At 40.5% G+C, this 27328-nt stretch overlaps 1 protein-coding gene across 1 annotated transcript; it reads left to right on the forward strand.

Moving 5' to 3' along the window:
• Positions 1 to 19101: 19101 nt before the first annotated feature.
• On the forward strand, positions 19102 to 20927 carry sp8b (sp8 transcription factor b). The gene is made up of 2 exons (XM_070835807.1): positions 19102 to 19122; positions 19590 to 20927. The coding sequence occupies exons 1-2, from the start codon at positions 19102 to 19104 to the stop codon at positions 20925 to 20927; spliced, it is 1359 nt and encodes a 452-aa protein (XP_070691908.1).
• The last annotated feature ends 6401 nt before the right edge of the window (positions 20928 to 27328 follow it).

The raw sequence follows: 27328 nt of genomic DNA on the forward strand, positions 1-27328 counted from the left end.
AACATCTGACGTTTCTGACACCTGAAAGAACTTGAGTTACTAATACTAAACGGTACATGACAAGTTCAAATTTACCATCTGATTTTAAGGTGGTATGGGCCAGGACACCCCTTAGATGTGGTTAAGTGTCTATGATAACCACTCAACATTATCTTTGTGTCTCATCTGCTGCCTGAAGGCATCACTCAAGCGCGACTTCTGGCTTTACAGAAGCAGCTCCTCCCCATGTCTCATGGGCTCTTCAGTTGAACTTGTCAGAGACTGCCAAAGGGGACAGATGTCTATGCTGTCTGACTATGTCATGACAGAGCAAGAGCCAGACTGAGAGGTTTCGGACTGGAAAGAGGAAGCTTTGCTGTGTTTTAGCGATTTGGTGATGAAAAGATGAAAGTTCATGGGCTAAGTTACATGTTAGAAATTCCTCTCTTTTGTGAATTTCAGGGTAGAAGTGTAAATGTTCTCATACATGATCAAAAACAACAACAGGAGTACATCTCTATAACAGAAAACACAAAAATCTCATTTAATATGAAGCAATGTTGTGTTAATATTGATTTAAAACAGATCAAGATGACCAAAAGTTTTCATGCAACTCCTCTTCTGTGTGAGAGAAACAGGCCATGTATTGTAGTTTCAACCGATTTGTTGAAGATTTCTTCAAAGACCTTTTTGCTTTCATGCTTTGCATTGGTTTGCACTAAAATGTATTGTTTTATACTATATTCTAGATAGTTTTGGGGACTCATGCCTGCTTGCGCATCTTCACTGGAAATTCTGACAATTAGCCTGTTTATGTTGTTTGCATTTATTGTTGTAACAATATTGTAATGCTTGAAAAATATGTTTCTAAAAATATTGGCCCTTGTGTTGTGCTGTGTTTTTTTGTATTAGCAAACAAGAATTATTGATTGGCTGCTGAAATGAATGACCTGACAGATGTTGTGATGACTAGTACAGTTGACCTATAGCAATGGCATATTGTGTGCACAGTTAGTAATGAATGAAATGAAACTGATACAGTTTAGAAGGTCAATTAGACATTAAGGTAAATTTCACTCTGCTAAAATTAACGATTAGAGATTTAAAGAAGTTGAATTTGATGCTAAAACCTGAAAGATATATGGTAAGAAAACAACACGACACAAAGTGTGTGAATGGAAACACCATCAGTTGTGAGTGTCTCTTTCAGGCTCCTGTGTTTGTTAATTTGTCCATATAGATTTCAGCTCATTCCATCCCTCTAATGCTGCATTTTGTCAATAGATGGTCACAGTGTTGTTTGTTCCTCACTGTGGTGTATTTAATATTTACCAGCATCCGAGCCTTATTAAAGCAAGATGAATTAGCCTGGTAGCAATGGATTTTCTTTCAGCTCGGAGTGAAAGAGAGCAAAGTGGAAAAGAAAGGCAGGGAGGAGGGAGGCAGAGGAAGAAAGTTTGTGTGCTCAGATGATCAGCAAGCGGGGGCCCGGCTCGGGAGCGGCCCCCAGCGTTGGAGGAGTTGTGAGCCCGCTGATGATGGGGTTGCACAGATGGGCTCGAGCCTGGCTCCCAGCTCGCTCCTTTGTATGGACCCTGCTCTCTAATTACAGCTGATGAGTGTGTGTGTGTGAGGGAGAGTAAGGGGGAGTGGGGGAGGGAAAGGGGAACCAGAGAAGGGGAGGGGGGAGGACACACAAGCAGGTGACAGTACGAGGAGAGGAACCTGTGGCAGATCCTCAGCACCATCAGGCACAACGTAGCCGCAGCCTGACAGCTAATTAGAAACGACACGGATTTCTCCCAATGTAACAGATGTTGCCTAATCAGTCCAGCTCGGGAGAACCCTGCGCCAGCAACATTTCATGCACAATTTAACCATCTAAAAGGGATGAAATACTTAATGCATTGTAAGGCCAGCACAGCTGTTTCTCTCGTCAGAAAATTTCCCAGTCAAAAATATGCATGTTTTATGTAACTCTAACCGAGTGTTTATAATGCTATAATAGCTGAGAAAAAATTGCTGCCACACATCTGCCAAAGATTTCAGCTCTATTGGTTACCATAACATCAATGGAGCAAATGACTAAATTCAGATTTGACTTTTTTGAGACTTGAATAGGTTGTCTCTCCCTGACAAAAAAATCAATAAACTTTCATACAACAGAAAATATCTTCTTTGCAAGAAAACAGTAATTTGCCATTTTAAATATATTTGTGTTAAAATGTTTGTGTGGATTAAGGAAAAATGTTTATACATTGTTATGTGTTTTTTTTTAAAAATACTTTGATTTGTTATTAATAAAGCCATTTTTAAATTCCTGACAGCAGACGTGTTTCACACCTTAGAGTTTCATAGTATTTTGTATTTTAGTGTCAGTGGAAACTGAAGCTTAGAAACAAACCAAATCCAATTCAGGCAGCGACATGTTTTTTTCTTTTCTTTTTTTCTTCTTCTTTTTTTTTGTTGGCTAAATTATATGCATATGCAGCATTTGCACCATTTAAACCACATAATATAAATCACAAATCTCTGTGCCAAGAGGAAACCGCCTGTGATTGCGATGGTAATAATATGTTCTATTTCCCTCACTATCAGATAAATGTAAATTTGTGTCTTCACTGTTCCTTCCACATCTAACATTCTCCATCCAGATCTTTTTCTTCCTATCTGCTCCAGTATGGGCTATATCTCCTCAACTCTGCATTTTTATCTGATGCACTGGATGACAGGTAATCTAGCTGAAAGTTCCAACAATTGCACACAAAGAAAAAAAAAAGCCGCGGCTGATGAAATCTGAGCAGTTATCACACTAACCATTACCTGTCAAGCCCTCCGCTTCAATCTAAGGGTGCATCAATTTTCTGAAGAGGAAATCAAGGGCGAGGAAGAAAAGCAGTCCAGATAAACAGTGACAAAGGCCTCTTTTCTGCTGCTTTTATTTATGATGGGATGTTGCTGTGTGGGGACCAGGGCAAGGGCTTTATCAGACCAACTGATACATCTTTGATAGCCAGGGAGTCTTCACCCTTGATGAAGTGTTGCACTTGCCAAAGAAGATTTCGAACTCAAATGACTTTCCCTCGAAAAACCTGTGGAGATAGGGGAGTCCCTGAACGGCCACACATGACTGAGTCAAGTGACAGACTGAACAAACAAAGACACGAGCTTGTGTGTGTGTGTGTGTGTGTGTGTGTGTGTAGCCTTCTCTGTGGATGACGTGTAAAGCTTGTTTTTTTTTTTTTTGTAGGTGTGAGAAAGCGTGAATTCCATGGAAAATAAACATTCATTCAAAATGGGGCAATGATGTTTGTATGTAGGTACCAAGTTATTTGGGTGCATTATGTCTCCATGCAAAGAGCCAAAGAGTTTATTTCTTCCTTTTGTTTAAAAAGGGGCCTATATGAGCACCATTTCTCTTGTGCATGACAGACGTGGGCACAGAAGTACACACACACTGTTTTATCAAATATGCGAACTATTGCTCTGATAAATAACGTGTATCACCGATATGATGCTCTGGTGAAAATGTAAAGCTGACAATGCATATTAAAAAGAATGAAAGAAGAATTAAAAATCAACGAAATTTGTTGGTTGGAAGTGCAAAAAATTATTATATCAGTATGAAATTCAAAATGTACAAACTAAATGCAGAGGTATCAATGCATGGGAAAATATAAAGGCTGAACATCATCCCCTCCGGTCCACTTGGGGGTTTTTTTCTTAGTTTACTTTCAGAAAATGTTCACTATTTCTGTACTCTGGTCAACATCATTTTGGTCAAAATAATAAGCGCTTTCTTTCTTTATTTTACATATTGTGTATAAGGGGGGTTGGGGGGGGGGGGGGGGGGGGACAGACTCCACCTGTAGGCCTGTGCTAAGTGGATGTATTAAATCTATAGACTAAAGGATATTAATCCTTAGAGGATTGTGCCTCACACTGCTGATTCTGTTGTTACAGTTGTATTAATGGACAACTAATGGAGCAGAATTATGATCAGGAAATACAGCTAAATGTATGACAACCTCAGCATGTAACTCCTCCAGATACCAGACAAATTTCCATGCATGTATGACTGAGAAGTGTGATAAGCTGTCATAGCTGCTTTGGCTTTAGCACCAGTGTAAAGGCTTTATGGTGGGATGTTAAGGAAGGAGGTGGTCTCTAAGCCAACTGTCCTAATGTTGTGATAGCCCTGCATATGCTTGTGTGTGTGTGTGTGTGTGTGTGTGTGTGTGTGTGTGTGTGTGTGTGCACATACTAGACATACGGGCTAAGGGCTCCCATGCTGACAGTTAACTGAGTAGACGGAGAGGAACCATAATTAGATTCATCTACTGGTATTGACAGACACAGACAAGACTCCAGTCAGATCAATAGATACACTCACCATATTGTTCCAAATACCAATAACTGTGAATATCCATCTTAACTGCATTAGCCACAGTCAAATAATTAAATGTGCCCTTTTAAACATGGATGATCCTATGTGTCAAATGTGTATAAATACATTTATTTTTGATCCTCATATGTAAAATATATGACTTTTCTATTTTAATTGTGCCACGATAAACAATCTAATCAGAACATTCCTCAACAAACTCACTGTAAATTTTTCACTAGTCTGATTGAATTTACTGCCACATGAATACAACAAAATCAAAAAATCCTCAAGTGGTTCAGTTGCAACAGCCAAGTACTGTTATAGTGAAAAAGCCAGACTGTGTCCAGTTGGTCAGTGACACTTGAAGTGATCTGGACCTGGTGGTTTTTACAGGAAACAATCTACTTGATGATGGATGTTTTAAAACATCAAAACCACCCTTTAAAAGTAAAAAAAAAACAAACAAACAAGACATTTGATTTTGTAAAGAAACAGACAGAAGCTCACTTTTTCCTTCTGCATCACCTAATTTCACAGAGGGAGGAAAGATGCTGTATCCTCAATCTTAATCACGTGTTTGTGCTGCTTTATCAGTATGTACATGATATAGTGTTCTTGCATGAATGACTAAGGCCCACCACATCCCGCCCACCAAAAGCTTTTCTCTGTGAATATCCCACCCTCGAACAGAGAATCCATTATTGACAATACCAAACACTCTCCTACTCCCTGCCATTGACGTTTGACCCTCACGGTATTTTTTTTTCTCTATTCAGAATTACTGATAGCTTTTTGTTTGCTATAACTGCCCCACTTATATTTCCCCAGACGTGGTCCTGCATTGACTGCCTGGGAGCAATGCAGATAGCCTAACAGTGTATAGCACATAATACATAATTATTTTTTGGCCCTTAATATTGCTGTTAAAATTAGCTCAAAACAGGTATATATATATACATATATATATATATATATATATATATATATATATATATATATATATATATATATATATATACATGTGTGTGTGTGTGTGTGTATAAAAATGCAGACTTAGACAGAACTTTAGGCTGATTGATGTACACCAAAATGAAAGACATGTGATAATTGATACGAATTAACTAACGATGAGCTTTGTTCTTATAAGCCATGTTTAACATGTTGCTATTTATTCTCTGTGACTATTTGTGCCTTTATGAGATGTGCACTACCACAGTGCACACACTGGCAAACCTGCTTCTGTTGAGAGGATCTGTCACTTTCCTTCATATTTATTGAGTCACTCTTACTTCCAACTGTCAAAAAACAGGCCATAAGGAAACTATCCAGTACCTCATAAAGGACCTATACTGTACAATATGTGACATTTGAGAGGTTGTTATAAATACTTATAGGCTTGTTTGCAATGAAACAAAGGTTGAAAGATCAGTGGGAAGAAAACAGATTAAAAGTAAGATACTAGCCAAGCATTTGGAGTGAATATGGTCATCGCTAACAAAGTTGGAGCTTGATGTTCGAAAGTCGTGACAGGTAATTACTCACGCTAAGCCGTTGCTGAGAACAGGAGACGCGCTCATATTTGATGAATGAGACATGTATTTTAATTTTGTCTGTCCTTTGACCTCTAGGGCAGGCTAATGTCTTTTGGGTCACCCCCTGCACACTCACAGACACTGTTCTCCTTAGTTCTCTCTCTGAAACGCACACACACACACTCACACACACACACTCACACACACATGCTCACACTGGGAGAGAGTGCTACAGGAGTCACAGTTAATGGGATTACCCCAGCAAGTCCTGAGCCATCCCTAACCTCACCTCCAGGTCCCACTGTGGCAATCAGAGGCATCAGCATCCTTAACGCATCATGGAAAGTGCTTGTGATACCACGCTGTGGGGACCTCTGCTCTCTAACCTCTTAACACAGCAGCACTCTAACTGAAGTGACCTCTGCGGCTTTATAGAGCTACCCCCAGAGGAGACCTAAACGCAACATCCACTGGGTCACTGTATAAGACACCATTAACCTGAAACCTCCAGGCTTGACTCAGTGTGTTTAAAAATCTCTCCTCCGGCAATCACAGCAGCATCGACACCTTGCATGTTGACCCTGTCACACAGCAGTCCAGATACTTGATCTTTAATGTGAGGGTCACATCTCTAATGGATCTGTACTCGTGCGTCTGCGATATGTGTAGCTGACAATAAAAAGACATGCTAATTTTTATGCTGCTTTGATACTGAAAACACAGGAACGGGTACACATTCCTTCCTATCCACACTCCCAACACGATTACTTAGAAATGAAGCGGAAAATGGAAGCGATTTATTAACGAGACATTAGAGGCACTTTTAATAACCTTCCCATCCTGCTCAGCGGGGAGCTGCGGATTACACCACACAGGTTTCGGTGACACCAGAAAGGAAGTCCCCCGCCGGGTGTGTGAAGAGCGCAGAGGGACACAATACCCAGCCTGGGGTTCTCACATCCCGCTCTGGGCCCTCACCCCAGGGGGAAGGACAATGGGTTAAAAAGGCATGAATGTCCTGCCTATCCAGGATATAATGTAGGTGGCTGCCACTGGGTCTGAATGGCCTGACAGAGCAGCGGAGGGAGAGGCACAAAGAGCCCATAATAAAAGAGATTCCTCGGGTCAGTAAAGCATTGCATTCACTTTGGCCTCCACAGCTCACAGCTTCTCCACTCACATTCACCTTTAGTCTTAACTGCAACAGCTATAGGAGATATTTAAAATAGCAAATATATCTGGGAAGCGTAGGCGTTGTTCCATTTTCTAGAAATAAACCACTAAGAAAAATAATCAACATTTTTTTTTTTTTAACTTTTTTACACTATTTAAATGAAAGAAAGCAAAATCTGTTAAAGAAAAAAAGTAAATATTAATTTAATCGCTGTTATTGATAGTTAGTTATATGTTTTTGGCTACTAATATACGCAGTAGTAGAAGTTGTACCAGTACAAATTGTACAGGATATATTTAAGAGGAAATGCAAGGGTGTTCATTTGAGCTTGTTTGAGTGCACTTAAGAAAAAGGGATCCAGTTTAAAAGGAAACGTGTCACTCCCACTAGAAGTAGGGGAAGGATTAGACGAATTCCACTGTATCAGGTGACATATGTTCGTGCAGAAGTGTGAGAAATTAACAGCTTGATTGTGTCCCTTAAGCGTCTGCGCTCACAATTTGTTTAAGCATCGTCAATGTGCTCAGGTTAACACTTTTTTGCTTTTTTCTTGTTAATAGTTAACAAGTGCAAAGATTGATCTTGTATGCAGCAAAAAAGGAAAAAGAAAACACACTTATCCAATATATGCAAGTGTCTCAATTGACTGCATGGAATCGTTAAAATGCATAACCATTGTGCAATTCACTGACTGGGACAATCAGATAATGCAAGGAGACAAGGGATGATGCCAACACAGACACATGCCTTTACTGCACCCTTAATCTAATTAAAGTAAATAAACTTATAACTGATCTCCTCGGTGACAAAACACTGCTGAGGAAGCTAATTTGTGTCCTTGTTGTGGCTCCAGAAACAGATAATACTGTTTTATTACACAAAGGTCACCAGGGAAATTAACTTCTGGTCCAGCAAATAAAAGAAAGGCCCGGCACTCAGAATAACAAGTACATACTGATTACATTCAATCATGAGAGTCCCAGTTGGATAGGACGCTGACCTTTCTGCTGTCTTGTCAGGAAATAAGATATGTAAACGCGGGATGGGCCACTTACACAGGACCAGCTCTATGTTGTATTGTGGAAACAATCTAGCGAGGCAGCCACTGCAGGGCAGATTGTGCAAGTTATCCGTTTGAAAGAAGTTTAATTTTAACAGTTGAATAGAGATTCATTGCTTTTTTCAGACTCTGGGAGCACTAAATTGGATTAAGAGCACACCACTGAATTCACAATGAGTGAACAAAAAAGTTTCAGTTTCTTTGTCTGAGGGAATTATTAGTCACCCTTCATTAATTAAGACAATTCGAGTTGTTCAGCTTATATGAGATAATTTCAATAAATCAACACAGTAGCAATTATTTGATGATTATCGTCATTCATTTCTGCTAATATTTATTTCAGCAAACACCAAGCTGGATGTTTCTTTTATTGTACACTTTCATTTCATTTCGTCCCTCTCCTGCTGGTGCAGTTAGTCACTGTCTCCCTCCTTCTCCATGATTGATGTTTACAGGTCATAGCAATACTCTTAACTCATTAGTTAGAAAGGGAAAGATGGTGAGCACTTGCTAGAGTGAGATATTGCAGAGGAACAGAGGGAGCCATTTCAATGGGGAGACAGAGAAACTTAGCGTCAGTGTGATAATAGCCCCTGAACTATTGCATGTTTCAATCAATGGAGACAGAAGTAAATAAAAACCAGAAGGGAAGATTCACCGGCATCGATCCCGGCTCAACACAGACCTTGCTGACAATCTATGGTCTGGGCCAGTAATGCTCCCAGTCATCCACAAAATCAATGAAACTCATCCTTTCAATAGCATCCAATTATTAGCACAAAGTAAAGGCAGCCTTCCACAATAAATCAGAAAACTTTATTGAAAAGCGACACAGACAAGATAAATGCTAATTGGAATGTGAATAATGTGCCATACTAAAAACAATACTATTAAAAGAGTCTACAAGATGGTCAGCTAATATGTTTCTAACTTAGGTTGCATTTCATTGGATGAAAACATTACTGAGATCTGAGTTTGGTCCACCTAAAGGATCAGGATCCACATGGGTCTCCATGGAAATCTGGTATCTAAAACTTAGTTACCAAAGATTTAATAAAATATTCATTTCAGCACATCAGTGCGTAAGCATCAGTGCAGCACTTAAGAAATGGCACACATAAGAGAAAAGAACCTGCAGCTTTAGAAGATGCAGGAATGGGTTATTAAAGGGTCAGTTCATCAAAATTCAGAGGTGGAAGAAGTATTCAAATGCCTGCAATAAAATACTCCATTATAAGCTCTGTATTCAAAATTGGAATTGGAATTAAAAAAAAAATAAATATAGGCCTACAGTCTTTTAGTATTATGTTACTGGATCATTATCATTGATGCAGTTATTTAGTGTTATAGTTGGTTGAGATGGGGCCAGTTTTATCTGCTTCATTTACTGTTGGGTGAATTAAAATACAGCAATGCGTCATATTTCATAAACTGTAGTATAAAATGTTGTGGAGTAGTACAAAGTAGAATTAAAGTAAATAAACTTATAGTTACTTTCTACCACTGCCAAAACAATATTTAATAACTTAACTTGTTAACTAGTTACACACTTACCGACTCACACTTATCTGTCTCTGAGAATTTTACCTGAATACCGATGAGAGGAAATGAATTTCATTTGTGGTGCTCATAGTAAAGGATTTTGTCTTTCCAGGAATGATTCTTTCTTCTGTTGGCAGTGTGTTCAGTAGATTATCTGGCCCAGAAATCTTCTACGGGTTTTCTTTACTCTATTGAAGCTTACAAATAAAATGCATTATTTATTAATTTGGGTAAATTGACCCTTTACGTTTGACATGACCAGCTGCTTGTGAACCTCTCAGGACAATCTGGGGTTTTGCACTTGCTAAGTGAGGTTTACATTAGTTGAGGGAATATCCAATGTTCCCCTCTGCTGGCCCCTGAGTAATAACCATTAATTTCCCATCATAGTTTGTGTTAATTAAAAAAGCTACAGGTTTAATTGCCGTTAAATGTAATGATGTTAGATCTCATGTTCATGTGTTCAGCTCCACCCATCACCAGCTCGTTACTCAGACTTGCTGGATTTAATCAGATAGAGAAGGAAGACTTGTCTCTAATTATCTGCTCCGTTTCATCATTTAATCTTAGTAAAACAGCTCCTCGCATGTGCTGCAGCCTCAGTTCATAATGTGTCTCTGACATGAGAGTTAATGATGAAACTCTGACATGAAGTGTTCTGCCGATGGGATTTTTTTGTTTATATACTTGTTTTTTCAGAGCCACTGTATGTATACTTGATAATGTGAGTGTGTTAAAAGTAAAGTGGAAAAAGCTGCATTGAATGAGTTTAGCAAACATAGATTTGTGTGTTACACTGCTTCATTTTATTATGGCAACATAAAACCAACCACATTTGGGGATCAGACAGAACAGTATCATGTAAAATGAATGAGTGCACAACTGGTTTTTAGGAGATGAATTCCCACCAAAAACCAGTGGCCTCAGTCAAGTGAGCTCACCTCCAAGTGTTTATATCGAGCATCCATGCAAGAGTAATGGCATTACTCCTATTATCACTTGTTTCACAGTAAACAACATCATGATCAGGGATTACAAAAAAGACAGCCAAACTGTTTCAACCACTTTAAGAGCTCAAGTCGTCTTACTGTAACAGTTCTGGTAAATGAGCCATAACATTTTTTGTGGCTTTGATGCTGACCCAGACTCATAAAGTATTACAGGTATTAAAAAACAATTATCTGCCATTCTTCCAAAATGGCCTCCCAGTGCAATGGTCTGCATTGTAATTCAGTCGGAGTGCAAAACCAGCTGTTGTGCAGTCGTACACTAAGCAGGACCGCTCCTGTAGCGAGTGTGGGAGGATCATGGGTAGTACTGCACTAATTTATGAGCCTTCTCCAAATGTCATAAATCTGCTGTGTTCAACACCTCATCAACACCACAGCTTTTGTAGAACAGTACCTGGTAACTGTGCGCAAGCAATCAATCAACTCCTCTGCATCCAAAAATACTTTAAGCTGATGTCATTATTCATAACAGAAAGCTATCAGAGAGCTGCCAGTCATGTAAATCATCATTTCTCATCCGCAAAATAATTGATAATCAATAAGTGACATTATAATATTTGCTTTAAAAGCCCCCTTCATATATTCCTGGATAAATTATACATAAAGAGTAAAATACCACAACCAAAACTGGGCTAAAATGCATATACGTGGGCATTTCTTGTAGTCACATGACAGCTCTGCAGCATTGAGAAGATATCACAAACAGGTGCATAGATTTCCTACCATCCACACCCCCCCTTCAAGAGTCTCATATCAAGAGCGTGGGCTTCTTCCACTGCTTTGTTGGATGAGATGCTACTAGTGCACACTTGCTTGCAGTATGAAGGGGAAGAAAATCTGATTAAACAATTAGTGTCAATTAGCCCCGACCAAATCATTCTGCAAACAATTGGTCTCTAGTGCCCGGCTTAATTACAGGCGACTTTCAGCTCCTTATCATGAGCCCTGTCGCCCGTGATTCATGTCCGACTCACGCCTGTCCCTCAAGCACCATCAATTATCCACCAGTAAACAAATCCACCAGGCAAAAAAAAAAAACTAAAGAAAAAACACAGCTCCAGGTCCCAGGCCTGATTAGCATACCTCTATGTATGCTCGGCAGCTGCTGTGCGACTACAAGTGATCAAAGCTGCAGTGTGATGAGATGAACAACATGCTGATAAAAGAATAACAAGAGATGATGACGATCTGGATCTAAAAAAAAAAAAAACAGGGTCTTGTTTGATTTCAGTCAAATTTTTTGGAGAAACTGTCTTGATTCTTAAGGAGTTCCCTTCCGGGCTGATGCTTGATTGAACACTGGTACATGAGTTAAAACTCATCACGCTATGTTTATATTATCCTCTCATACAACATAAGTGATTCATTTGGTTTGATGCCGGTCTCTGGTGAGACATGCTGCAGAGTTTACAGTGACAACAGGCTGGATTTTGACGTTTGATCATGAAAACACAAAGGCCTGCAGGCACAATCATGTCTAAAATGTGAGATCAGAGCTTTTGATTTCAGCACACAAACATTCACACATATTCACCGAACATACACAATGCACAAAACGTGTGAAGGGGAGCGACAGCAGGCGCGATGACATGTTAAATTACCCTGGTGATGTATAGCTTAATGAACCCCTTGTGTTGATCACGCTCCACATTAATCAACAGCCATGAACAGATTCCCTTATTTTCTCAATGCTGCCTTGATAAACTGCAATTTCATTTAACCTTGGACAGCAACTTTAATAGCTTCCACAGGACAACTGTCAATACTTCCCTGGGTATACAGTGATTAAATTGCACGGCGAGAAGTGTGTCCCAGCTTCCTCCTCGTGCTCATCCAGCATCTCTCCCCCTTCATCCCCCACCACCCCATCACCCCCCTTTACTTCAAATCACAATTTGTACTTTCACACTTGTACAGTCCACACTTAAAAACCAAAGTCAAAACAGACATTTCTGGACTCTGCTGTGCAATCACCAGAAAATAATCAGTTGCTTGTGTGTTGTTGTTTTTTTGACACAAACATTTATTTGCCAGTGTGGTAGCTTACTTTTACTCGCTTACATGATACTGATGTATTTGTATCACAGGAATAACCTGTTGGTTCCGTTGATACATCTGATTTTTGACCTGTAGATAATGAAAATATCACTTCACTTTAAAATAGCCTATAGTCTCACACTACAAGTATGCTTAAAACTTTCATTTGATGAAATATATTCTAAATAATTATTCTGAAGAAGTGCGGTAAGCTGTCTTTGAAAGCTAATATTTACATCACGCGTACTTTGGATATCTAAACTTTGTTGTCGTCGCCCATGAGCTCAATGAACAGGATAAAACAAGGTGGTGACAGGCAGTGACCTGAGCCCTGTCATAATGATTTTCTCTGATATCCTCCACCCTTGTCAATTTAGCATAAATTATCAACCATGAAAGACCTGCTGGCTGATTAAAACCAATTGTCTGGGTAGGGAAGGACAAGGCAACCTCTTTATTATATGATAAACTAAGTTAATGGAAGAAGACAATGTCCCCTCTGGGAAATCGGACTGACTCTTAATTAAAGCATTGTGTTTTCTCTGCTGGGTGGTACTCACTTTCTGCTATTCCAACATGCATTCGAATGAAACTTTGAGGATAATGTGATAAATAAACAAAAGCAGCACAGTTATTCTTCTTGTGTGAATATCTGACAAGAGAGGGATGAGAGGAGGAAAAGGGATAACATATTTGTGCAGCCAATGAGATGATATTCACTCTCAACAAATAAAACTGTGAGCTTTAACAGATTCGTTTATCGAAAACAGATGCCTGACACTTGGTAATTACGCTTCGTTCAATCTTCATTTTTACAATCTCAGAACACATTATCACCTTTGGAGACCATGTTTCATTATCACGTCCACAGCGGAAAAGATCCCAAGTTGTGCGTCACATATGGAGCGTTATATGGAAGAAAATCTGTGTAGTCTCACAGCTTCATCTCTGCAGGGGAACAATACAAGTTTGTCTTACTGTTGTGCTCCACCGATGACATAACAGAAAAGCAAACATTTCTCTGTCCTGCGCCTCTCGTGGCTTCCTCCACCCACACTTGAGAGGTGACAGGCGTACACCCGGACTTCCATTATTATCCAACACAGCAAGAATGCCTCCAGGAGGATAATTACTGAAACTTGAAGAGCCAGGGCTAATCCTAAGTACTTCACTTTGTATGACTGCCTTGCCCGCCTGTCTCTTAGACTGCCGCTCACACTGACAAAGTGCAATGTTGGGCTCAGTGAAAGTCAATAAGAAGACCTCATGGCCCACAGATGTAGCAGTCAAGCCAAACGGCAGCAAAATACACTGTTATATCTGTTTATTATAAACACTCTATGTTTGAAACACTGTAATCTATCACCTCAGCCAGGCAAACAAGTGGCTTGAGAAATACAGATCATAGCATCCACCAAAGCCATCCAACAAATGCCTGGATTAACTTTTCAACTAATATCATTTTCAGAAGTAGACTGGAGAGAGAAGAGCAAAAAAATCCCGATAGCTTGTGGTGGGCTCTAACTGTAGCAGGAGGACAGCTCCAACAGCCACTATACAATCTGAACTAGAAAGTCTTGGCCAGAAAATGTCACTGCTGCTGCCGTCAGACGTGCTCTGACTGACAGGTGCTGAGACGGATCATTAGCAGCCTGTCTTAACATATTTGCGTGACAAGACCCATCACATGACATCCACTGCAATTCTGAGGATGTTCGCTATTTAACATGCAATTATCTTATATATAAGGAGACAAATTATGCCCATCCAAATTAACATTTACATGGTTTCCATGTAAACCAACAACATGGCAACTGTGAATAAAGAAGCCAATGCCAGGGTTGTTAAATATAATAAGCAACTTCAAATTAAAGCTTTTAAACAGTCCGAACAGCCTGACAAGCTCATTTTATTTATTTTTTGTAAATACAATAAATATATAAATTTTGACCAAAGCGGGGTGATGAACAGCTTCTTGTTTTGATTTTTGCTCCCGACAAACAACTTGAAAAGCAGAGGAGAGTTTTTGGCGGCTCCCTCCATTCATCCCAGGAGGAACCAGAGACTCCCGTCCTGCCAGACAAAGCCAGGAACAGCTGGCTGATCGATACCCAACAAAGGCTCAGAGGTTAGAGCAGTCAAAAGATTGTTAACTAGCCATTTTATTTGCCAGACATTTATATCATTGTTTATGGTTCAGTGCACCCCTTCAGTACGGGCCATGCTGCACACCTGTGCTTGGAACACTTTCTGGGCCTCTTCACCCATTTTTCATGACCTCATGGGCAAAGGAAAATGGCCCACTGTCTCCAAGTTAGATAAAATACTAGATAGATAGATAGATAGATAGATAGATAGATAGATAGATAGATAGATAGATAGATAGATAGATAGATAGATAGATAGATAGATAGATAGATAGATAGATAGATAGATAGATAGATAGATGCTAATATGAAAGATAAAAGTGACCCTGAAAATAGCTGACTGACTATCTATATGTAGCATTAATGTGTGTATGTTGTACGCTGAGTGCAATGTGCAGGTGCGAGTGTGCTCTCATGGCAGTAGATGATGGGATTGGCCTGCATTTGCACATTCCTGCATATGCATGTGTATTTATGTTTGTGTAAATATGAGTGTTGGTGTACCATGCATCCCAGCCGGTAACACATGGCTTTGCTGCCACCACTCTGGCTCCTGTTGTTGAGTGTCCCTGCAGGCTGGCAGAGAGGGGAGACCCTCTCTGTGGCTCACCCAGGCGAAGAGGGGCTTCCTGCACATCTTTTGTCACACCATTTGGGCCCTTGTGTCTGTGGCTGCCCCGCTCCGGACCCACTTGGCAGCTCACAGTGCAGACGGACATCTGCTCTTTCCAACCTCCTGGTGAACAGAGAAAACAACAACCAACAGAGCCTGCTCTCTTACTCTTTGCTCTGCTTACTTTATTGCATGCAGCTACACAGTGTCTGTTATGGCAGTAACAATATTTTGATGCTGCAACAATTAAGGTCACATCTATCTATCTATCTATCTATCTATCTACTCTAATATAATAAGTGCACTTAATTTACTAAAGGCACATCTGTTTCTTCATTATTATAAGCTCGGTTTTGGTAACATAGCCTGTGTACATTTCTATTTTCAAAAACATTTAGTCGGTGTGACTATATGCACCCTCAGCACCCTCTGCTAATTGCTGGTGAAAGCCACAAGTGATTACCTTCGGTTTTCTTCCAGAAAGATCTTTGGCAGGACAGCCCTCAGACTATCGCGTTGCCTTGTAAATCTCCACATTAAAGTATATTTCTGCATCTCTGGCTTGACTCCTTTCTCCCGGTTCTCTGAGCGGAGTGATTCTGGAGCACGCAATATTGAACACACTTTGTTCGTGCTCAGCGGCCCAGAATAACTCGGTCATTATGGAGGCGAAAGGGACAGGTTTTGAGTTTGATTTCATGATGGCAATATAGCCCATGTGTGTAGGAGAAGAAGAAAGCCTTCAATGGGGACATCTGTTCAATGCGGCTTACAGTTACAGCCGTGCGTTAAGAACAACCTGTGCACACCATATGAACTGGATCCGACCCTCTTGATGCTGAACGCAACAGGCAACAAAAGCCTGTTTTTTTTTTTTTTTGGGGGAGAGGTGCTGCGCTGAGAATTAATCAGACAATCAGATTGTGACGTGCACGTGGATTAAATACCTCCTGTACCTCTGTAGCTTCTGCAACAAGACATTTCCTGTCGAGGAGTTATCACACTGACCTCTGACATCAGTCTTGCTGGTATGATCACTTGGTAATTTGTCACCAGAGGCCAACATGTCCCCCGTAGCTGGAGCCCATAGCTTGCTCTCCAAATGCGTAAAATCCCCATTGCGCATAATATTTTTGAATGACCGTCCCCTTTAGGAGGAAGAAGTAGGAGGAAAACCAGTTCGATCACAGATGTTTAATTGCCCTATGCTGAAATATAAACTTGAATTAAACGAAGAAATAATATGTGCATATGTATATACTTGATAGGAGTTTGGGTGCACGTAGAGGAATCAGGGGGTCGGCGGATATTTTCCAAGTTATTCCTAATTGAATTGCCAGTGTAACATTTATCTGGCAAGGTCCACAGTCACACAGGCAGCAGGAGACGTGTTTTACTCTGCTGAGAGCAAACGTCGAGGGTCAATCAATGCACTGCGGAGCGGAGGAGCACGGTATGTAGGTTTTACTCTCGTCATTACTTTGTCACATTTTATTCGCCTTTAAACGCTGTTACATAATGTTCACAGCCTGCTATGATTTTCGACAGTTTGTATGATTGGTTAGTTTGACGGAAATAAAATAATGAATGAGCAGAAAACAGATCGATACGGTTTCTTTCTTATCTCCAACGTCAATAAGCCAAGTGAATGTGTGTTTTTTTTTTGTTCGGTTATCTAAAATCTGTCCTTCCTTTTATATAAGCTCATCGTGATTTTCTCATTCTCCTTTAAATAATTAAATCGACACAAGCGGACACACATTTAAAGAATGACTTAAAACAACCATAGAGATTGAATAAAAATTGATAAAATTGTCTCTACATCTTGGCAACTAAATAACACATGTGTAGTACAAATAATAATTAATATAACTTCATGTTAAATGTTACTTCTTTTTTTTTTTTTTTTTTAACTGTGCAGCATTATGAATAATTTCGGCTGTTTTAGTTTTTACGCTCCTTCATTTTTTACGCCTGAAGGTAAAGCGGTGTAAATTAATCCAAAAAGCTGTTGTCCAATCCTAGAAACACAAGAATTAATCAGATAGTCCATCTATCACGGTGTGTAATAAAGGAAGCGACATGGGTTAGGCAGATGATGTGATGAATAATCCCTGGTCGTTTTAATTAACTTTTCCCTGTCCTGTAATGACCAAGCTGGTCAACAGACCCGGTCAATAAGCATGTTAATATCAAACAAATAAAACCGCGGATGATTAAAAACCTCCTGCGTTATTAAATTTGAAATTCAAATGAAATTTATGCTCCCAGTGCACACTGCATGCTAATAGCGCCCACAGAGAGTCCCAGGGTTCAACACACGTTTTTCCTGCAAGTTCTTATTATGTAACAGGAGCTTCGTCTATAGATTTAACAAAATGTCAGCGGGCAAAGTGATGAACCTCTTCAATATAACCAGCTTATCATTTTATTTTCAGCCTGACACAGGGAGCAATCACTTACTTTAATAAATAATCTCAGTTAACCTGCGGCACCAGCATTCTCTGTATTGCCAATATCTTTGAAAAAATGTTACTTTTTTTGAATTTTCTAACATTGAGGCTGGAAAAAAAAAAGTCAACTACATCTATCTATCATCTCCTTCATCATCTGTTGTTTTAGACTAATATGGAGCATAATAAAATGCGCCGGAATGCACCATCTAGCAGGTTTAATCAAAACTGTTAAGATAATTGAACACAATTACAGTAATGTGAAAGTTTGAGGCGGTGTAATATAGGTCCACTACCAGAACAAGGCAGCCTTTGTGCCTCGTGTAATAGTTTGTGTATATTAACTCTTAAGAAGTTAAAACGTGCAAAATCCCGCGGGGTAGTTTCTACCAGAGCCGGAATAAGTTTCTAATATGAGGAAGATGCAGGGGGAAAATAACCCCCACGGTGAGGCTTTTGTAGAATAACACACCTGAGCAGCTTAAAAAGATGAAGTCCTGCACTGAAACCTGTAAACACACACATTGGAGCAGGATGGAGTGGATTTGACCCAGTTACACTTTAACTCGCGTTTATATATAGAGAAAAGGAGTTTACATCACGTTTTCTACAGCAGGGAGCATTACAGCTATTTCAAAACAAATACGTTCCATTAATGGGAGTTTAATTATATTTACAGTATTGTGGTGGCTGTTTTTTTTTTTTTCTTGCCGTTTGGTGATGTTGTGGCCATAGCTCGCCAAACCTTTTTATCCACCACTACACCACCAAGCGCAGGGCAACATCCCGCTTTCTTGAAATTTATGGAACGTGATGTTCTGTAAAATTTCAATAAGTGGCCCCCTAATTCCTCCTTCCTAATTCACTCTCATTTAACTTTACCTTCCTTCCGCTGTCTTTTATTATGGAGGGGGCGGTGGGGGGTGGAGGAGGGTGGAGAGCTGTCTGAGGCGCTCTATTGATGACCTCACGGTAGTATGTGGCCGTGCGGCGGGACGGAGCCGCTGATTGGTCGCCCGTGTCACAGCGGCACTTCAAAGCCGGAGAGGAGCCTACAATTGTGGAAGAATGGGCGGAACACATCATTGTATTGCACACCTCTAAAAAAACAGTGCTCTGATTCATAAATATAAAAAGATCCTCTGAGGAGGGCAGTGTTTTTGTGTGATGGCAACTTCACTTCTAGGGGTGAGTCGAAAGGACTTTCTTACTGGTTTAATTAGTTCTTGTCATTGTCCGGCGGAGGGGGATTAAACTTACAGCAGAGGCAAAGTAGCAGCAAAGGCAGTGCGTCGGTTACATTTTCAGCAAGCGGTTCGTGTGAGAAAGCCGAGGCTCTGTAGACGGGATATAAGTTTGTGCCGGTGCTCAAAACACGCATGTTTTCATCGCTGTCCCGTCTGACATGCGTTTGTAATCGCTGTGTGCCGCATTTCAGTTGTCTACTCTCTGTTCGTCCAGGTAGGAGGTGATAATAATCTGCTGGAATGATTTCTTAACTTTCAGAAATGTGAAACCCAAAAGCTTATTAGACATCTGATCAGAGCTGGGAAACAAGTTGCTGATTTACCCAAATGCTGCGTTCAAATGTCTGTGCTGAGCCTGTTAAACTTGTTAGACTGACCAGTGACTCACAGCTTTTCTTGTCCTTTCAGGAGGAGCCGAGGTTAGGATCGACTCCTTTAGCCATGTTAGCTGCAACATGTAACAAAATAGGGAGTCCGAGCCCTTCACCGTCGACAATTTCGGATAATTCCTCGTCCTTTGGAAAAGGCTTCCACCCGTGGAAAAGAGCCTCTGCGAGCAGCTGCAGCCTCGGATCCGGCCTGTCCGGCTTCGGGGTGTCCCGTAATGGACCCGGCATCACGGACTCCTTCGGCACCAACAGCTCCAGCGGATCCAGCGCTTTTTCCCTCACGTCTGGCACCTCGCCTAGTTCCCACTTTGGAAACGATTATTCTGTTTTCCAAGCCTCGGTTTCGAGCAGCTCCCAAGAATCCAGCCACCAGCCGGTTTTCATCTCGAAGGTGCACACCTCAGTGGACAGCTTGCAGGGCATCTATCCGAGGATGAGCGTTGCGCATCCCTACGAGTCCTGGTTCAAATCGTCTCATCCCGGTATCCCCACAGGAGAGGTTGGGACCACCGGAGCCTCTGCGTGGTGGGATGTGGGAGCGGGATGGATTGACGTTCAAAACCCTAATGGAGCAGCACTACAAACGTCCTTACATTCCGGTGGACTCCAGACGTCCCTGCACTCTCCTCTGGGCGGATATAATTCTGATTACTCGAGTTTAAGTCACTCTGCGTTCAGCACAAGTCCCTCTCCGCACCTGTTGACAACCGGCCAGCACCTGATGGACGGTTTCAAGCCGGTGTTATCCTCTTATCCGGACTCAAGCCCCTCTCCATTAGCCGGGGCAGGGGGGACTATGCTCTCCGGGGGTCCACCTGCATCTTTAGCAGGGTCTCCGAGGTCATCTGCCCGGCGGTACTCGGGCAGAGCCACCTGCGACTGTCCAAACTGCCAGGAGGCGGAGAGACTGGGACCGGCGGGCGCCAGCCTCCGGAGAAAAGGCCTCCACAGCTGTCACATCCCCGGCTGTGGGAAGGTTTACGGGAAAACGTCGCACCTAAAGGCGCATTTGAGGTGGCACACCGGCGAGAGGCCGTTTGTGTGCAACTGGCTCTTTTGCGGGAAGAGGTTCACGCGTTCCGACGAGCTCCAGCGACATTTACGCACACACACCGGGGAGAAAAGATTCGCATGTCCGGTGTGCAACAAGAGATTTATGCGTAGCGATCACCTGAGTAAACATGTAAAAACTCACACCGCCGGGGGATCCGCCGGCTCTGGCTCCGGGGGCAGCGGAGGGAAGAGGGGGAGTGATACCGACAGCGAGCACAGCGCGCCGGGAAGCCCTCCGTGCCATTCCCCCGACCTGTTGCACCCACCCGAGTCAACCCAGGGAGTGGGCATGAACGGCCTCTAAAACTCCACCTCAGTGAAGTAAAAAAAACTAACTTTAAAACAACAAAGCGTTGTGTTGGAATTGTCCGAGAGGACATGAAAGTGGACATACTTTGGTGTATGCGACATGCTTCATTATGAGTGTTGTCATTTGATGAGAAAATAGGCCTATACGTTTCTTTGACTTTTTCCAAGTGTTTGAGACTACTAATTGCATAATCTCATAGCTGTACCATCAGAAACTTCTCATTAATACATCTGCGGTGTGAAAGTGTAATCCAGTTATTGTGGGCACACTGGATCAGGGCACAACTGAAACTTCTTTTGCAGTCTGACCCTGAATTATTCTTCTTTGATGTTTTTATTTCCCAGGGTCTGAGACACAAACTATTGAAAAAAAAAAAAAAAACACTGCTGTGAAAAACGGAGGCCTGCAAAGTTGTGCTACTGCTGTTCTACATATTGTTCAAAACCAAACTGTGGCACTTTATTATCGAGCAGGAGATAATGATTTTTGTCCCTGAGAATGGACTGCTCGGTAGGAACAAAAACCTGTGGAGTATGGTAAGACATGGGACGGGATAGTTTCCTTAATATCTGTGTGATCCCATCAGCCGTCTGATAATGGAGGAGCAGTTGTAGGTTTATGTCACACGTTGCTTTTCACTCCACAGCCTACAGTATGTGCGCCAAGTTTGTAAGTAGGCCAGTCGAGGTTACTTACGCTTCACTTTGCTGCAAAATGTGTTGTAAATAATGAGAAATGTAGGTTAGAATAATTACAGCTCAATGTAAAGGTGAGTAATGTATTTGTCCAGGAGACGATTTTGTATAGGTATTTCTAGTTGTATATGGACTCTAGTAAATATTTGAAAATATACGGAAATGTACTTGGATTTTTCTTTGACATGATATGAAATGTATTGTGGGGAGTTATATTTAACCACGAGTTTTCTTGTATTTAGGGGTCTATCATTAGGCGCACTTTGAATTTATTTGTAAGGTTTCGAAATCATTTACTGTTTACCCACTCATTTAATTTAAGTAAGCATGTTGTAAAGTGATTTTAATTTTACAATGGTATTTTCTTTTCCTCCGAGAATGGCTTTTTATGTAAGCCACTCAATAAAGTCAGTATGAATTCAGAAGCAGTTGATCGACTCAGTTTGTTTGATTGTTGAGTCGATGAGATCTATTTTTGGACGGCAGACCAGAAAGTCTGTGATTATCAGGTTGCCCGCGATTTAAGATTTTCTGTTGTGACACATTATGTGCTTTTATCGTGAATGTGAGTGTGAATACAGGTGTTGCGTTTACTGAACCCCGTGAACAGTCGGTGGTTTTAAACGTTTTTCAGGCCAAAGTGGAGAAAAGGGGCCTGCAGCAAGATCAAGGCCTCACCCCCAAATTTTTGGTTCAAATTTCAATAATAGATTCACAGAATTAAATGGAACATAGGTTTAAATTAAAGATACAATAGAAAAGAAAGAGGAATTTAATTTAAATTACATTATTCCGTGTCTAAGTCAGTTTTTCTGCTGAGCCTGATAATGAAACTTGTCTGGGGCCGAAGTCAAAGCAGGTCAAACGCGCCTAATTGTGTTAACCCACCACTTTGTTAGTGTTTGACAATTATATGATAAATAGCCAGTAATTTGTATTTCCAAATGTACGCACTATATTTTCTCTTTTGGTTTTAATTTAGATTTTCCCAAAATTCTGAAGCAATAATTTCCTACGTTTTTATTTTTGACTTTGTAATCAAACTTTCTTGGTCAGCGGACATTCCTCCAAAACACAGAAAACCTTTTGTTGACTCCAAATTGTGTCGTTGATAAATGCGCAGCAGGTTTAGTGTTTACAGGTAGTAGGCTACGTGCTAACATTATTGACAGCAGTCTGTAAATAATTAAATGGTTTAATAGAATTTAAGAAAAGATCTGTCTGTGGCGAGGAGCCTTGGTCCCTTTGAGCTCGAGCTTAATTTGACTGAATCACTTGCCTTTTACCCACTTTCAAAATGATCAGTGTAAGCTTCCAGAATATATAACTTTTTTTTTTTTTTATCTTTAACAATTCCTTTATCTTTAATTTAACATTTATTTTGTCATTTGTAATAATGTGTATTTCAGATTCAAACACCTGTCTGAGGTCACACAATTAGGCTTTTTTCCATTTACGCAGGCAGCTGGTGTTTTGTGTCCTTTGTCAGCTCTATATAATAATAGAGATAACCCCAGTTTTTCCTATTTATTTATTTTTTCTTGTTTCTGGGGTTTTTACGCGTCAAATTCACGCGACTAAACTCACATGGCCGTGTGCGCACTGACGTCCACATCCTCCTCTAAACTGTGTTACACAAATGCAAAAGATGGAAAATATGCATCTTTATGATTATTATACATATATATATTTAGAGGATTGTGTTTTCTGTTTCTTGAGCTTACCGTGAAGAGTAAACTAAAGCCAGCCAACCTCTCAAACTTCTCTTAGACTGCTGTTTATTTAATGCACAGCTTCGTAGCGCCATCTAGCGCCTCCACCATCAACCAGCAGCAATTCAAGTCCAACACTCATCCACTTACCCTGAGCAATTTGTGCTTTGGGACTCTGATGTTATCTGAGAAAGCTTATTCTGACTTATTTCAGAAAGCTGTGAATCAAATCAGTGTGACACTTCTAACTGTTTGTCCAGTACTGCGAGGCTAAAAGTTCAGCTGCACAGCTGGACACTATCCATGATGTCCCACATTATTAGGAGATATATACTTTAATATGGACAACATAGAGTGATAGTTTTCTGTGTCCATCGCTCACACACTCTCCACATGACGCTCCTGAAAGACGCTCACGATGATAATGGTAAACATTTGGTTGCCTGTTTTCCTTCTTTCTGTATATTTTCATCAGTTTTATCATCTCACACACACTAAAATGTAGAAGTGCAGACACATGCACACATACATACTCAGAGGGATGAAGCTTGCAGCTGGTCCCAACGTCACGTCCACGTCTAGTTCCACCTTTGTGTCCTCTTCTCCTGCCTCCTCTCTTCTTATCCAGCGGCGGTGCAGTCAGGCAGAAAATGCTACAGGAACAATAGTCACAGTTAAAAGTGAAACCAAGCCAACATCAGTGGGGGAAAAAAAAAAACTGGACCTGCAGTGCAGAATAAAGACAATATGCCTTTGCTGGGTCACTGTAGCAGTCTGGCGTTTTGGATTGAGAGACATGTAAGGCCTGCAGCACTGTTACACTTTGATGGGAGCAAAAGAAGGTGGATTTCTACAATTACAAAAAAATACTCAATTCCTCCACTTTTAATATTCACAGAATAGCAACTATTTATAGCCAGAGATTTATCTAACCGGTATATATGGTTGTTAGGTGCAAATGTGCTTTATTTTGTCTTTGTTTTAACTCTGGTGCCACAAGATATAGTTGCATTTTTTGTGTTACTTCATTTGTTTCAGTTAAGTCGGAGAAAAGACTAAAGGATTGTTCACCACTCATGGAAGAAAATATACTCACACAGAAAAGGACATGAAAAACTTGGTTATGCAGTCAAGTTTTCTCTTTAGCATATGACATATTAGGTTTTTTGGTGATTTCAATTCAAGATTTAGTGTTAATATTTTCAAATTCCAGGTGAGAGTGAGGAACTCACATTAAAGAAGACTAAACTATTGGCAAAGTAGTGGGCAGTTCCTGGGCCTGAGACTAAATAACATGCTAAAATGCTACTAAAATGTGTGAAGTGATGTATCTGTGTCTTTGAACATTTGAGAGAAGACATAATTTCCTGTAGTTTTCAATTGCCCCGATTCAAACATAAAAAGTCAAAAAGTGATCATTAAAAATGAACAGAGTTGTTTCGGCCGAACATCTCGGCGTGCACGTCTCTGTTTTGTCATGTTATTAACACCCTCTCAGACTGTTCCAGCATCACCTGGTCCTCAGAGGAATGTCCCGCCGCTGCCCTCATTTGAATTAAGTTGGCCTCGGAGAGGAAGGGCGCTCATGCCAGGACGAGGAGGGTGAGCTGCCAACTGTGGATGAAGGCCACAATAACAGCTAGAGCACACCGTGTGTTGGCAGCCAGACACAGCTTTGATCCGGTCACCTAGAAAACATGAAAGAGAAATAACTGGGTAACAGAAATTTAGATGTAGAGGTGATTTTGAGGTGGTGTTTGAAATTCAAGCTGAATCACAATCTTGACTGAGGCTACATTGAAACGCCAGCTGCCACTGATACGATGAGATCTATTAGGTTTTCTGGCTCTACCAGCAAATCATAGTGTTGTGGTAACACCTCTCACCGATGATGCCACCGTGGCCAATTTTGTGGTTAAAACCACCAGCCACACTGTCATTGTCATCAAACCAACCAATCTCCTGGGAAAGTCAATTTGACAAAGTTAAGAGGTTAGTGAAAATGATTAACAGTAATTGCTGCAACACTGACAGAGGCGCCCTTACACAATACTTTCAGCAATTTAGATTTATTTATGTCACAGGTGGCGTTTCACCTGTCTCATCACTGAATATCTACAGACTGAAACACTAAAAGAAGCTCTACAGGTTTTCCAGCTTCATCATATCAGAGTCAAATAACAAAAATAAACAAGTTGATATTCTTTGCATGTTCAAAGATCATACTTCTCTTTGTCAAAAAAAAAACTTCTGAGGGATCATCCTCAGTGAAAAATAAAAACACGTATGACATCAGGATGACTCCACTCAGAAGTTGATCAAATGCAACATAAACCAGAATAAGCACTTGACTTGAGATTAAAAGACATGATCTCATTCAGTGTGGTCATCATTCCTCATCAAACCCTTTCCCAGTTCATTTGTGCAACAAAGAGGCAGACTGCTCCCCTCAAGATGAAGGTTCCCACAGCAGGTAAGGCCGGAGCCGAGCACCTTGGTGGGGAGAACACGAGTCTCATTACATCTACTTAGAGATTAAGAGTTTTTTTTTGTCTAAACTTTCCCAAACAGGTCAGTCAAAGCTTTTCTATCACTCTGACAACTACTGGATGGAGGCGACTATCCTGCAAAATGTATCTATGGCATAAAATATCCGAATGAGAGCTGCAACAATTTGTCGTTTGAAAGGAAATTTGTCTGCAACCATTTTGATAATTCTATCTGTTTATTTATCATTATCATCTGTTTCTATTTTATTTAGCTATTTTAAAGCAAAAATGTCAAACATTTGTTGCTGTTGTTAAGCTGTTCAAATACGAGGATTTGCTCCTTTTTGCTTTAAATGACAGTAAATTGAATATTTCGGGGGTTTTGGACGGTTTGTCAGATAAAAAAAAAGAGACATTTGAGGACAACTTGGACTCTGGTTCATTGTGATGGACTTTTTGTTACTGATGTCTAGTGTTTTATGCACCCAATAGTTGAAAGTAATCATTAGATGAGTCAAAAATGAAAAAAATTTCCGTTGCAGCCCTCATCACTACGGCAGGATTAGACTATAATGTTACTGATGCATATTAGGAAAGATGCAGACTTTATTTTGGACACTAGAAGGTTTCATTGGAGCTGAATCCAGGTTTTTGTACCTTTTTATACATGTTGTTGTGTTTGCGTTCCATCAGCTCATAGTTACAGCATATAACAAGTTTTAAACTGCTTTATTTTGGCCTTTTAATATAACTGGAGTACTGGTTGTCACCAAAACATCCAGAGTCATTGCTTCAGACAGTAGTACAGAGAGTTCCTTACTGGTTAGAAAATCTACAAGACACAGATGAGACGTCCGCTCTGTGATTTTAAAATAAAAAACACCAAAGTCGGACCAGATGAATGGTGGAGAAATGGCTCCACCAAGTGGCACCAGCATGTAGGTTTCAGACATCTCTTCTAAATTTAAGCCTTATTTTAAATGTGTCCATTCTTAACTTGATGTTGACACATTTCATCACACAGGGACTGAAAACAGGTTTGTACATCAGTTCTCTCAGTATCAACTCCAATGAAATGTAAAAATCACAACATTTTCAGTCATACAGATCTATAAATCTGTTTCTATGCAAAGGCTGAGATTACCAGGCTTTGATGAAAACTGTTCCTGAATTTGAAATGACAAGTGTTGTGAATTGCAGAGTATTTAAATTAACCGTGTACCTATACGTGAAGTTTGAAATAGGACAGAATAGTTCTTCTTTTTCCAAACAAACACATAACATCTTCTTCAAATCTAATTCACTGCAGAAAATAAGACAAATGTCGCCTGTGAAGTTAGATATGAACAGGACCCACGCAAAAGTGTGCTTTCTGTTAAAAGTCATTTCCCCAAGGTTTGCAGTGGGGGCCCAGCGTTAAAGTTAAGTCCATATCATATAATCATCTGTACTTTGCGACAAATTTCACTTTAACAGTATTAAGATTGAAGAAATAACAA

Source organism: Pempheris klunzingeri, chromosome 8 (genome assembly GCF_042242105.1).
Source record: "Pempheris klunzingeri isolate RE-2024b chromosome 8, fPemKlu1.hap1, whole genome shotgun sequence".
Classification (NCBI taxonomy): Eukaryota; Metazoa; Chordata; class Actinopteri; order Acropomatiformes; family Pempheridae; genus Pempheris; species Pempheris klunzingeri.